The sequence below is a fragment of the Choloepus didactylus genome, chromosome 2, assembly GCF_015220235.1.
Source record: "Choloepus didactylus isolate mChoDid1 chromosome 2, mChoDid1.pri, whole genome shotgun sequence".
Taxonomy (NCBI): domain Eukaryota; kingdom Metazoa; phylum Chordata; class Mammalia; order Pilosa; family Megalonychidae; genus Choloepus; species Choloepus didactylus.
This window is the reverse complement of record NC_051308.1, coordinates 29,381,079-29,396,353: the sequence shown is the minus strand read 5'-3', so window position 1 is coordinate 29,396,353 and position 15,275 is coordinate 29,381,079. Positions and strand designations below refer to the sequence as shown.

The window sequence follows — 15,275 nt, the reverse complement described above, 5'->3', positions numbered from 1 at the left end:
TTTACTCCCAGGAGAAGCTAAAAGTCTACACAGACTCAGATGCTTGTAGACGCTTGTAGATGCAGACAGAAAGATGTCTGGAGATACTAGGCTAAGATACTAGGCTAGCCCAAAGTTTGCCCTGGGGAAGCTAAGAGAGGAACCCCAGATGCTTAGAGAGGAAACACTCTGGGAGAATAAGCAAGGATGCACAGAAGCTGAGAGACAGAAGCCAAGAGAGACAGAAGCCCAGAGACATTTCGGAGAAAAACATTTGGAAACTAGAATCCAGGAGGAAAGGACCAGCAGATGCCAGCCATATGCCTTCCCAGCTGACAGAGGTGTTCCAGACACAATTGGCCTTTCTTAAATGAAGGTATCCTCTTATTGATGCCTTAGTTTGGAGTTTTATGGCCTTAGAACTGCAAATATGTAACCTAATAAATCACCTTTATAAAAGTCAATCCATTTCTGATATTTTGTATAACAGCAGCCTTAGCAAACCGGAACACTTACTGAATTGTATAATACCACAGAAAGCAAATACGAGAATTTTCCACAGACAAATAGCGTTCTTCTTCTTCTTCCTAAAAGAAAATAAAAAAGAAGTGATGATGTATTGCATTCACTTTAAAATAAATACATATTTGGATACAGGCATAAAAGTCACAGAGGAACTAAGTTACTTATCTAAGATTACAGAAAGAGTAATGAATAAGTACATGTAATACTAGTTCAATTATCTAGCCACATTCATAATGAAGAATTTAGTACCAAGAGTGACTAAATTAGAAAATGTTTAGATGGTTTCTATCCATATTGTTTCTATCATATTTGTCTTCCTCACTGAAACACAATTCAATTAATTCTCTCATTCAATGGTTCTCAACCAGGGGTGATTTTGCTCCCCAGGGCACATGTGGCAATGTTTGGAGATATTTTGTTTGTTATAGTTGGAAGCTGTTGAGTGTAATTCAAAAGTCAAATGTACCTCCTTAATTGGTGTAGGATCAGATATCACCATAAATAAATGAAAAAGATATTCCTACACATGTGTGTATATATGTACATGTAGTTTTTTCATAACATTACACATTTGTGTGGGATCCCAGTATACAACAAAAGGGAAAAGAGTCCTTGGAGTTGCGTCCTTGAAACTAGTAAACATGCATGAACTCGAAAAGAAAATTTCAAATATTTGTCATGCTATTTTGATTGAAAAGTGAATTAATATTCATCTGGCCTTTCCCACATCACTCTGCCTACATGTCCCCTGAAAACAAAGACTACTAATTAAAAAGAAAGCTAAAATCCCCCAAATAAAGGCAGGATTCATCACATAGACTCTATAAAACAATAGTTTCAGACATACTTGTGTGGGAACACCAGTTACGAGATGTGTGAAAAGTACTTTGTTATTAATTCTTAAAGTCCAAAATTTTCAAATTCTTTCCTTTTGTTTTTCTTTTTTTTTTTTTTTTGTATGCTAGAGAGGATTCAACATAATTCTCATTCATTTGCATTCATATGTGCTCTCTTGAATTGAAGAAAAAACAGGGGAGTAAAAAACAAATCTGCAAAAATTGCTCTGAATCCTGGGTATGACTGTAGGAGTGTATGGCAAAGTAAGATCTATTTGTCTGAGAGTACTGTTACCATTAAGGTCATCACCATAAACTTTAACATACTTATTAATAAAAAGGCTAAGGTAAAAATCGTATATTACTTCATAACAACATGATGATGCATAATATGAGATATATCTAAAAATCGACAGATTTACAATACTTTAAAAAGTTCTATTTTATAGTTATAACTGATACTACTTAAAACAGGTTAAATTAGGTTGAAAATCTCAAAAGAAAGGCAAAATAAAATTTTACAGGGAAAATTATTCAAGATTTAATAAGTTATAATTTAAATCAACTTACGGGGCCTGTAACAACTGGTTTTATAACATGGACACCAGCAGAAGAACACCTCAATTCTGTCGTGGGTGAGCTAGTGTTTAGAAAGAGAGGGAAAGGAGAAATAACTACAGATACATAGGAGATTAATGAAAATTTCACCACTACTTTAAAAAAATGTTTTAGTTTGAAATAACTTCACACTAACACGAACGACACAAACATAATACAAAAATAATACAGAGAATGCCAATATACCCCTACCCAGGTACCCAGATTTACCAACTTTAAACATTTTGTCACTTAAGTCATATCACTCATCTATCTCTCATTTTATAAATCTTTGAGAGTAGGTTGCATACATCATGCCCCTTTACCATTTAATAATTCCATGTATATTTCCTAAGAATAAGGATATTCGCTTATGTAACCATATTACGTACAATTATCAAGTTAAAAAAATTTAATGTTGTCCCAATAATGTCCTTTTGGGTAATTTCTCCTCCATTATTAGATCCGATTCCAGGATCAGGTATTGTATTTAATTGTCATTGTCTCTTTATTCTTTCTCTCTCTAAAAAACTGTGGCAGCATATATTCAACATAAAATTTCTCATCTCAGCCATCCCCAAGTATACCATTCAGTGGCATTACTCACATTCACAGTGTGAGCTACCATCACCATCATCCATTACTGACACTTTTCCATTATCCCATCAGAGACCCTGCTTCCATAATGCATTAACTCCACATTCCCCCCTACCCTTATGCCTGGTAATCTGGACTCTACTTTCTGACCCTATGAATTTGCATTTTCTAGTTATTTCATATATATAGAATCATACAGTTATCTCCTTTTATGTCTGGCTTATTTCACTCAACATGACATCTTCAAGGTCCATCTATATAGTGGCGTGTATCAGAATTTCATTCCTTTTTAGGCTAATATTCCATTGTATGTAAATACCACATTTTGTTTATCCGTTCATCTGATGAACATTTGGGTTGCCTCCACTTTTTTGTTATTGTAACTAATGCTGCTATGAACATTGGTAATACAAACATCCTGTTTGAGTCCCTGCTTTCAACTCTTCTGCATATTTACCTCAAAGTGGGATTGTCAGGTTATATCACAATTCTATGTTTAATGTTTTAAAGAACTGCCAAACTGTTTTCCATAGTGGCTACAACATTTTAAATTCCCACTAACAATGTAAAAGGGATCGTATTTCTCCCATATTCTTGACAGCACATACTATTTTAGTTTTTTTTTTTTTTTTTAACAGTCTCCATCCTAGTGAGTTTGAAGTGTTATCTCATTGTGGATGTGATTTGCATTTCCCTAGTGGCTAATGATAGTGAGCATCTTTTCATGTGCTTGTTGGACATTTGCATATCTTCTGTGAAGAAATGTTTATTGAGGTTCTTTGTCCACTTTTTAATTGGGTTGTTTGTCTTTCTTGTTGAGTTTCTGGAGTTCTTTATATATTTTGGATAATAATCCCTTATCAGATGCATGATTTCCAAATATTTTCTCCTGTTCTGTAGGTTGACTTTTCACTTTCTTGATAATGTCTTTTGATGTACAAAAGTTCTTAATTTTGACAAAGTTTCCAATTTACCTATTTTTTCTTTTGTTGCTTGTGCTATTGGTGTCATATCTAAGAATCCATTGCCTAATACAAGGTCCTGAAGATATTTCCCTATGCTGTTTTTCTAAGAGTTGTATAGTCTTAGCTCTTATATTTCAGACTTTGATTGATATTAATTTTTGCTTATGGTGTGAGGGAGGCGTCCAATTTCATTCTTTTGCAGGTGGATATCCAGTTTCCCAAGCACCATTTGTTGAAGAGACTCCTTTCCCCATTGAGTAGACTTGATACCCTTGCCAAAAACAATTGGCCATAGTTGTGTGGATTTATTTATGAACTTTTAATTCTATTTCATTGGTCTGTATGTCTGTCCTTGTGCTGTTTTGATTACTGTAGCTTTGTAATAAATTTTGGAATCAGGAAATGTGAGTCCTCCCAATTTGTTTTTCTTTTTCGAGTTGATTTTGGCTATTTGAAGCCCCTCGCCTTATCATATGAATTTGATGATTATCTTTTCCATTTCTGTTTGAAAGGCTGTTGAAATTTTCAATGGGATTGCATTAACTCTGTAAATGGCTTTAAATATTATTGACATCTTAAAGATATTAAGTCTTTCAATCCATGAGCATGAAATATCTTTCCATTTATTTATTTGTCTTCTTTAATATCTTTCAGTACTCATTTGTAGTTTCCTCTGTACAAGTCCTTTACATCCCTGTTTAAAATTATTTCTAGATGTTTTATTCTTTTAGTTGCTAATGCAAATGGAATTATTTCCTTCATTTCCATTTAGGATTGCTCACTGCTGGCGTATAGAAATACCACTGATTTTTGCCTGCTGACCTTGTATCCTACCATTATGCTGAATTTGCTTATTAGCTCTAGTAACTTTCTGATAGATTACTAAGGATTTTCTATATATAAAAACATAAGTTCATTTGCATGTCAGCTGTGAATAGGGATAGTCTTAATTCTTCCTTTCCAGTTTAGATGCCTTCTATTTCTTTTTGTTGCCTAATTGCTCTGGCTAGAACTTCCAGTACAATGTTTAATATCAGTGGTGAAAGTGAACATCCTTGTTTTGTTCCTGATCTTAGAGAGAATGCTTTCAGTCTTTCACTGTTAAACATGATGTTGCTGCAGGTTTTTCATATGTCCTTTATAATGCTGAGGGAGGTCCCTTCTATTCCTAGTTTTCTGAATGTTTTCATCAATCATGAATGCTGCATTGTTTCAAATGCCTTTTCCGCATGAATTGAGATCATGTGGTTCTTTTCTTTACTTCTATTAATATATATTACATGGATTGATTTTCTTATGTTGAACCATTCAATTTCTGGAATAAATCCCACTTAGTGGTGGTGTATAATTCTTTTAAGGTGCTGTAGGATTCAATTTGCAATTATTTTGTTGAGAATTTTTGCATCTACAATCATAAGTGATATTGGTTTGTAATTTTCTTTTCTTGAGATATCTTTATCTGGGTTTGGTATTGGGGTGATGCTGGCCTCATAGAATGAGTTGAGAAGTGTTCTCTCCTCTTCAATTTTTTGGAAGACTTTAGCAGGGTTGTTGTTAGTTGTTCTTTTAATGTTTGGTAAAATTCACCAGTGAAGCTATCTGGTCCTGGACTTCCCTTTGTTGGGAGATTTTGAAAACTGATTCAATCTCTTTGCTTCTTATTGGTCTGTTGAGATCTTGTACTTCTTGAATCAGTTTAGGTATTTCTGTATTTCTAGGAATTTGTCCATTTCATCTAGGTTATCTAATTTGTTGGTGTACAGTGGTTCATAGTGTCTTCTTATAATCATTTTTATTTCTGTAAGGTCACTAGTAATGTCTCCCCTTTCATTTATGATTATTTGCACCCTCTTTTTTTTTTTTTTTTTTTGTCAGTCTAGCCTAAGGTTTGTAAATTTTACTGATCTTTTCAAAGAACCAATTTTTGGTTTCATTGATTCTGTCTGTTGTTTTCTATTCTCTATTTCATTTTCTCCATTCTAATCTTTATTATTTCCTTTTTTCTGCTCACTCTAGGTTTATTTTGTTCTCCTTTTTCTAGTTTTTCCAGGTGTGAGGTTAGTAAGTTTTGGTATGTTGTATTTTCATATTCATTCACCTCAAGATATTTCCTAATTCCTCTTTTGATTTCTTCTTTGACCCACCAGTTGTTTAAACTGTACTGTTTAATTCCACATAATTGTGAATTTTCCAGTTCTCTCCTGTAATTGAGTTTTAGCTTCATTCCATTGTGGTTGGAGAATATATACTGAATAATTTCAATCTTTTCACATTTATTGAGACTTGTTTTGTAGCTTAACATATGGTCTTTTCTAGAGATTGATCTATGTGTACTTGAGAAGAATATATATTCTGGTGTTGTTGGATAAAGTGTTCTGTCTATCAATGATATGTCTGTGAGGTCTAGTTCACATAGTATTGTTTAAGTCCTCTATTTCTTAATGATCTTTTGTCTAGATATCCTGTCTATTTTTGAAAGTAGTGCATAGAAATCTCCCACTATTAATATAGAATTGTCCATTTCTCCCTTGCAATCTTTCACTGTTTGCTTCATATATTCTGGGGATCTATTTTTAGGTGCATATATGTTTTTGATTATTACATAGTCTTGAATTAATCCTTTTATCAATATATGGTGTCCTTTTCTGTCCCTTATAACAGTTTTTCACTCAAAGTCTATTTTATATGATATTAGTTAGTTTCCCCCACTCTTTTGATTGCTATTTGCATGGAATAATTTTTTCCATTATTTCACTTTCAACCTTTTTGTGTCTTTAAATTTAGGGTGAGCCTATTGAGACAGGATGTAGTTGGATCACGTTTTTTTATCCACTCTGCCAATCTCTGCCTTTTGACTAGAGAGTTTAACTCATTTACATTTAAATATCTACTGATAATGCAGGACATAATTCTCCCATTTTCTCTTTGTTTCTATAAGACTTATCCCTTTTTTTCTCTCTCAGTTCTTCCACTTCTGCCTTCATCTGTATTTAGCTGATCTTTTGTAATGAACTCTTGAGAATCTCTTTTCATTTCCTTCTGTGTATATTTTTCAGATATTTTCTTTGTGCTTACCATGAGGCTTAAATTTAACATCCTAAATTTATAATAATCTCTTTTGATTTGATACTGACTTAATGTCACTAGTTTCTATCCCTCTTCTTCTCCCCACCCTTATATTGTTGTCAAACTATGTTCCTATTGTGTCCTCCTCCCCACCTTTATATTGTTGTCACAAATTTCATCATGATTTAGCCTTCCTTTTGTGCATTTGCGTTTTAGATACTGTAAGAAGTAAAAATTGAAGTTACAAACCAAAAACACAATAATACTGACATTTACATTTATCCATGTTTTTACCTTTACTGGAGATCTTTATTTTTCATATGCCTTCAGTCTATTGGCTAGTATTCTTTCCTTTCAGCCTGCAAATTCTCTCTAGCATTTCCAGAAGGGCTGGTCTAGTAGTGAAACAAACTCCTCACCTTTTGTTTATCTGGTAATGTTTTAATCTCTCCCTCATTTTTGAAAGAGAGTTTTGCCAGATATATGATTCTTGGTTGACAATCTTTTCCTTTCACCCCATTGCCTTCTTGCCGCCATTGCTTCTGATGAGAAATCATCACTTAGTTTTATTGGAGTTTCCTTGTACCTGACACATTATTTATCTCTTGCAGCTTTCAGGATTCTCTCTTTGTCTATGACATTCAACCATTTGATTATAATGTGTCTCCATGTGACTGTCTTTGAATTTATCCTGTTTAGACTTCATTAAGATTCTTGTATATGTTTGGGTCTTTTTTATTAATTTTGGAGTTTTCAATCACTATTTTGTCAAATATTTTTTCTGTTCCTTCCTCTATCTCTCTCCTCTCCTTCTGGGATTCCCACAATGTGTATATTGGTATGCTTGATGGTGTCCCACAGGTCTCTTAGGCTATATTCACTTTTCGTCATTACTCTTTCTTTCTTCCCCTCAGACTGAATAATTTCAATTGTCTTATCTTCAAGTTCACAGATTCATACTTCTGCCAGCTCCAATATGCTGTTGAACCCCTCTAGGGAGTGTATTATTTAAGTTACTGTGGACTTCAGCTCCAATATTTCTATGATTTCTATCTGTTTATTGAAATTCTATTTTTGTTTATCATTTTCCTTTAGTTCTTATTCATGTTGCCCTTTAGCTTTTTTATCATACATAAGACAATTTTTAAGTCTTTGATAATGTTCAAAGTCTGGTATGCCTCACTGATGGTTTCTAATGTCTTTTCTTGCTCCTTTGCATACGTCAGTGTTTCACATTTCTTTGCATGCCTTGCAATCACTGGATATTTGAATATTTTAATGTGTTATCTCTGGAATTTAGTACTGAGCTTTCTGTTTCTTAAGTCTGAATCCAGCTAATATTATGAATGAGATTTCCTTGAATGCCAGCAGCTACCAAAAAATGAAAGGAAGGAAGGAAGAAAGAGAGAGAGAAAGAGAGAAAGAGAGACAGAAAAAGAGAGAAAGAGAGAAAACAGCTTTCTCAGTCTTTGCAGATTAACCTGTGCAAGTGCTTTCCTTGAGCGCTTATCTGTCATAACAGTGGGAGTAAAGAACAGCCTGAAGCAGAAACATAGGGTCCTTACAGTCCTTAAGAGTATAAGTGTTTACAAGGACCCAAATGTCCTCTTTTCCCATTAGAAAAGCTTTGATCCTGGTTGCAGATGCTGTATTGTGTTTCTTAAAGCCAATAATCCTTTGCTCTATGCAGCTGTGATGTGATTGCTTTCTTACAGTGTATTAGCTGCCCTGCAGACAACTTCTATGTGCTGGGCAAGTTCTCAGATTATCAGCCTGCAGCAAATGTCCTTTTATGCTGCCATCAGACAAACTAGTACAGACATACATGCAGCCTAGTGTGCATAAGGATTACTTTACTCCCTCTGGAACCAGGACCAAGGACCCACAATGGGAGCATAGACTGGCTCTGCACTGAGACAGGGAGGGTGTGGGGAGAGGCCCAGCAATAGCACCACAAGGTTTCCTACCATTTTTAAGTTGTCTTTACTTGCTTCAGGGCTCCTTATGTTACTGAAATCTTTTACTGTTTTCCAAGGTTCTGAGAAAGATGATTCTGCCTGTTTTCATTGTTTAAAACTTCAGTGGATTTATTTGGAAAGAGAAGATGCCTTGAATTGCTAAAAACACTCTAAAAAAGAAAAACGAAGTGGGAGGACTTACTCTCCCTGACTTTGAAGCTTAGTATAAAGCCACAGTTGTCAAAACAGCATGGTACTGGCACAAAGATAGACGTATTGATCAATGGAATCAAATTGAAAATTTGAAGATAGACCCCCAGATCTACAGCCAACTGATCTTTGATAAGGCCCCCAAAGCCACTGAACTGGGACATAATAGTCTTTTCAACAAATGGGGCTGGGAGAGTTGGATATCCATATCCAAAAGAATGAAAGAGGACCCATACCTCACACCCTACACAAAAATTAACTCAAAATGGATCAAAGACTTCAATATAAAAGATAGTACCATAAAACTCCTAGAAGATAATGTAGAGAAACATCTTCAAGACCTTGTATTAGGCGGCCACTTCCTAGACCTTACACCGAAAGCACAAGCAACAAAAGAAAAAATAGATAAATGGGAACTCCTCAAGCTCAGAAGTTTCTGTACCTCAAAGGAATTTGTCAAAAAGGTGAAGAGGCAGCCAACTCAATGGGAAAAAAATTTTGGAAACCATGTATCTGACAAAAGACTGATATTTTGCGTATATAAAGAAATCCTACAACTTAATGACAATAGTACAGACAGTCCAATTATAAAATGGGCAAAAGATATGAAAAGACAGTTCTCTGAAGAGGAAATACAAATGGCCAAGAAACACATGAAAAAATGTTCAGCTTCACTAGCTATTAGAGAGATACAAATTAAGACCACAATGAGATACCATCTCACACCGATTAGAATGGCTGCCATTAAACAAACAGGAAACTACAAATGCTGGAGAGGATGTGGAGAAATTGGAAGTCTCATTCATTGTTGGTGGGACTATAATGGTTCAGTCACTCTGGAAGTCAGTTTGGCACTTCCTTAGAAAACTAGATATAGAGTTACCGTTTGATCCAGCGATTACACTTCTCGGTATATACCCGGAAGATCTGAAAGCAGTGACACAAACAGAAATCTGCACGCCAATGCTCATAGCAGCATTATTCACAATTGCCAAGAGATGGAAAAGACCCAAATGTCCTTCAACAGATGAGTGGATAAATAAAATGTGGTATACACACATGATGGAATACTATGCGGCTGTAAGAAGGAACGATATTGTGAAACATATGACAGCATGGATGAACCTTGAAGACATAATGCTGAGCGAAATAAGCCAGGCACAAAAAGAGAAATATTATATGCTACCACTAATTTGAACATTGAAAAGTGTAAAACAAATGGTTTATAATGTAGAATGTAGGGGAACTAGCGATAGAGAGCAATTAAGGAAGGGGGAATGATAACCCAATAAAAACAGATAAGCTATTGTGGGTAAATTTAATGTTCTGGGAATGCCCAGGAATGACTATGGTCTGTTAATTTCTGATGGGTATGTTAGGAACAAGTTCACAGAGATGTTGCTATATTAGGCAACTTTCTTGGGGTAGAGTAGGAACATGTTGGAAGTAAAGTAGTCATCTTAGGTTAGTTGTTTTTTTCTTCCTCGTTATGGTTTGTTTGAAATGTTTTTTTTTATTGTATGTTTAAAAAAATTTTTTTTATATAGTTGATTAAAAAAAAAAAGAGTTAATTAAAAAAAAAAAAAAGAAAAAAATATGCAGAGCCCCCTTGAGGAGCTGGTGGAGAATGCAGGGGTGTTGGGCTTCCCCACCTCGATGGTTGCTAATGTGCTCACAGACATAGGGGACTGGTGGTTTGGTCGATTGAGCCCTCTTCCACAGGATTTGCCCTTGGGAAGACTGCTGCTGCAGAGGAGAGTCTAGGCCTGCCTATAGTTGTGCCTAAGAGCCTCCTCCCGATTGCCTCTTTGTTGCTCAGATGTGGCCCTCTCTCTCTAGCTAAGCCAACTTGAAAGGTGAAATCACTGCCCTCCCCCCTACGTGGGATCAGACACCCAGGGGAGTGAATTTCCCTGGGAACGTGGAATATGACTCCCGGAGAGGAATCTAGACCCGCATCGTGGGATGGAGAACATCTTCTTGACCAAAAGGGGGATGTGAAAGGAAATGAAATAAGCTTCAGTGGCAGAGAGATTCCAAAAGGAGCCAAGAGGTCACTCTGGTGGGCATTCTTACGCACAATATAGACAACCCTTTTTAGATTCTAATGAATTGGAATAGCTAGTAGTAAATACCTGAAACTATCAAACTACAATACAGAACTCATGAATCTTGAAGACGATTGTATAAAAATGTAGCTTATGAGGGGTGACAATGTGATTGGGAAAGCCATAAGGACCACACTCCCCTTTGTATAGTTTATGGATGGATGAGTAGAAAAATGGGGGAAGAAAAAAAAAAAAGGCACCCAGTGTTCTTTTTTACTTTAATTGTTCTTTTTCACTTTAATTTTTATTCTTATTATTTTTGTGTGTGTGGTAATGAAAATGTCAAAAATTAATTTTGGTGATGAAAGCACAACTATATAACGGTACTGTAAACAATTGAATGTATGCTTTGTTTTGTATGACTGCATGGTATGTGAATACATCTCAATAAAAATGAATTAAAAAAAAATACTTTGGTGGAGGGACAAAATCCTAGAGCATCTCCTTTTGCTATCTTGGTAATGTCACACCCACCTCTTTTACTTTTTAAGCCTAAAAACTTCAATTGTGTAAATAAAAAATATAGCAATATTTTATTTCTATCCTATTTTCAAAGTGATTTTGTCTTCTTTTCATAAAGGGAGGAAATAGACATTACATCAAAGTGTTGAATTTGAATCTCCACAGTATACGAATGCTTTTTTACATGTAAATAAACACATACATTAACATTCACACTAAAAATCTTACCTCTTGTTTTTTATATGACAGCTTGCTGGCACATCCCACTCAGAAAATAATGTTCCCTCATACTCTACTTTAATCTAAAAAAGAAGGCAAAATAGTTAAAACAACAAAAAAAATATGTGCTCAAAAATTTTCATTTCAGTGCTCAGTTCTTAGGTTTCAATTTTATGAGTACTTTGTTATTTAAAGGAAGAATAACTCAAAGTGATTCCTTTGAAATTGTAATTAACAAAGGAAAAGTAACTTAACCTTTCAGACACTTCAGTAGTCTCCTCAAAAACTATAAGGATTTTATTTCATTTTACTTCAAAAACAATCTCTTAAGCACCTAGGATGTGACTGGCCCTGTAGTAGGTTCTGGGTATAGAAAGTGAATGAGATACCATCCTTTACTTAAAACCAAGTCACTTCTGGGATTCTATTAACCATATATCACTAACTATATATCTATCATTGTAATTTTATCAGTCACCCTTTCCTTATTTCTAAAGCTACTTTTTCCCCATCTCCATATTCTTTGATTTATAAATTCTCTCTTTCTCCTCCTGAAGCATACTGATTTGCTTCCTAACTTTCTAATATCCTCAGTCTCAGTCTCAGCACCAGTCCTCTTCTTCAGCTAAAGTGGGAACCCAATTTCTCAAAATTTCCTTTTGTGTTCTGTAACCAATTGAAGTGACTAAAGAGCTCTTTGTGATATCCAGGTTCACATCCTATCCCTTTGCATTTGTGGCAACAAATAAGTTTGCAGTTGGCTAAGTGAAGTTTCTAAAGGGTTTTGCTACATTCTAATGCATATATTTGGGTTAGAGAAATAGAGGGAATGCTCAGAAAAGAATATATTTTATGATGAACTCTGGACCATATACCATCTCCAGCTATTACATACACATAACTTTCTTTAGCATGCTACAGTTTTGCTCTGGGCATTTGAGGAATTGGCCGCTGTAACTGCTTGTTGTTTGTGCATTTTATTTTTTTTAAAGCGTATTGGTGATAGAAAAGGCAGTTAAGAGGGAGTGACTCTGTATTGGGGTACATGATGAACCTTCTGCAAACATCTTAAGAATCCACAAATGAAGGGGATATAAAAATAACATGGTCATGGATAAGAAACATAGCAACAATGACTTAACCATACAAATGTGGAGGCTATCAACAATGAATGGGTTTGAAACATTATAAAATTGACAATGATTTATTAAATGGAGATGACTGCTCCACCTCCTATGTATAATCAAGGCCAATGCTAAAATTCAGATGCTATTAGTACCTACATCAGCCAACAAGCTAGGCTTATTTTATTAGTTTTCAATTGTATACCTGCTGTGGATGCTTCATGTGGTGCCTGCAAGTTCCTTTTTCTCGTTAAATATAAAATATTTTATAATGCTGCACAGGAAATTTCAATTTGAGATTCTACAGTAAGTGTTTTTTTTTCCTTTGGAGATCATGGGATTGACAAAATCTTCTTGACCAAAAGGGGGATGTGAAATGAAACAAAATAAAGCTTCAGTGGCTGAGAGATTTCAAATGGAGTCGAGAGGTCCCTCTGATGGATATTCTTACACACTATGTAGATAACACTTTTTAGGTTTTAATGTATTGGGATAGCTAGAAACTACCAAACTCCAACCCAGTAGCCTTGACTCTTGAAGAAGACTGTATAATAATGTAGATTACAAGGGGTGACAGTGTGATTGTGAAACCTTGTGGATCACACCCCCTTTATCCAGTGTATGGATGGATAAGTAGAAAAATGAGGAGGGGACAAAAACTAAATGAAAAATAGGATGGGATGGGGGGGATGATTTGGGTGTTCTTTTTTATTTTTATTTTTTATTCTTATTCTGATTCTTTCTGGTGTAAGGAAAATGTTCCAAAATAGATTGGGGTGATGAATGCACAACTATATGATGGTACTGTGAACAGTTGATTGTACACCATGGATCATTGTATGGTATGTGAATATATCTCAATAAAACTGAATTTAAAATAAAAAGAAAAGTGTAGCCTTCAAAGATGAGCTGTTTTTGCAGAAGTATTTACATTCTATCTACTGACTACTATTTCCCCTAGGCACTAGGATAAACTTGTGGCATGGGCAGCAATTTCCTCAAGTTCCTGACTTCTGGGAGAAAGGAGCAGCTTCTGACTCCCACTAGTGAAATCAAAAGCTAGTGGGGGTTCACCAGACTCTTACTTTTCTGGCCCTTCTAACACTTTTGTGAGTATCTAATTCTCTGTAATAAACCTATTTGTAGTTGAAATACTCAATGTCATTTCTACTTTCCTGGTTGAACTCTGACTGCTATCTGCTCTATTAAGGAGAAGGGATAATATTAAAAGTATTTAACAATTTGTACAGCATACACACTGACAAATCCAAGTGGATACCCAGCAGTTTGCTGCATGGGTGCATACTGGTTGAATCCTGCCTTGTTTAGGGGGCATTTGGAAATGTGGAGAGGTGCTATAGTCAACATGTGCCTTAGGAAGTTAGTATCATTTAGTAATTGAGGACCAGGAAAGCAAAACATTCTGCAAAGCAGGGAATAGTCTCACACAATGAAAAATTTCCTGTCCAAAATTTCAATAGCATCCCCATTGAGAGATGCTAAGCTGGACCAATCCCACTTATGAATATTGATAAAAGAATACTAAATAAAATATTAACCAGAGAATCTGGAAGCATATTAAAATAATAATACATTGGGACCAAGTAGGGTTATTTTTTGAAATGCAACGATGATTCATTACGAGCAAATCTATTCATTTAATTCACCATGTTAATACGTCTACTTATAGTAGGAATGCAAATGGGAACGGAGGGAAGGGGGAAAGGAAATGAAATAAAACTAATAGAGATACTGTGCCATAAAATGTAATATGATTTACTTTGCCCTCTGATCCAAGGTCCAGGAAAAAAATTAAATACTTAACTATAGTTTTAAAAGAAAAATTAAACACTTACTATACTTCTGGTACTAAAAATGCGGTAGTTTGGGCTGTTAGTGTAAAACCTGTGGAGGAAAAGTTCAAATATGAATATTAAAACTAATTTCTCCTCTAAATAAGAGACATTCTATACATGGTCAGGGAATGCCTAGGCTACCAAAAGCTCTATATTTCTGCCTAAGCACCTTCCCAGAAAATGTAATCAAGGCTACAATAGAGGATTTCAGTGACTTCTACCTGCTAACGTAGGTAGAAGAAATGTAGTGTTGAAGAATATTGGCTCTAACTCTCTTAATTATAAGTCAAGTTAAAATTAATACAGATTGAAATTCCAAAAAATGGTATTTCTCATGTGGAACACTGAATTAAAGAGCAACTATTTCTGTGACTTCTTGTTCATTAGCAGTTCTTTCTATCAACCAAGGTAACTTTATTTTCTGTCTATATGACCTATCTAAAACAGTGCTGTTCAACAGAGACATAATGTAAGTCACCTATGTAATTTTAAATTTTCTAGTAGCTACATTTATAAAAGCAAAAAGAAACAGGTGAAATTAATTTTAATAATATATTCAACATCTGACAAATATAAAATAATTATTTATTTTACTTTTTTTTCATACTAAGTCCTTGACATCCAGCTTATATATTATACTTACCATACATCTCAATTCATACTAGTCACATTTTAAGTGCTCAGTAGCCACATGTAGCTTATGGCTTTCATATTAGGCAAGATAGATCAAAAAGCATAATCTCAAAATTCCTTCTCCTTCCCTTTGCTTCAAT

The 15,275-nt window shown here is 34.9% G+C and overlaps 1 protein-coding gene across 4 annotated transcripts in view; it reads right to left on the bottom strand.

Moving 5' to 3' along the window:
• Positions 1–15,275, bottom strand: part of CATSPERE (catsper channel auxiliary subunit epsilon) — a 244,006-nt gene that overhangs the window by 221,144 nt on the left and 7,587 nt on the right. For 3 of the 4 annotated variants that reach the window (XM_037822416.1, XM_037822373.1, XM_037822378.1), the window contains exons 2-5: positions 14,503–14,551; positions 11,532–11,605; positions 1,911–1,980; positions 496–566 (exon numbers count right to left, since the gene is read on the bottom strand). Coding sequence is in view for 2 of the 4 variants with exons in the window: in XM_037822373.1 (XP_037678301.1) it covers positions 496–566; positions 1,911–1,980; positions 11,532–11,605; positions 14,503–14,551 (264 nt within the window). In the remaining 2 variants the exon portion in view is untranslated. Of the gene's footprint in view, positions 1–495; positions 567–1,910; positions 1,981–11,531; positions 11,606–14,502; positions 14,552–15,275 lie in introns of those variants that run through there. The other variant, XM_037822384.1, reaches the window with a different exon arrangement.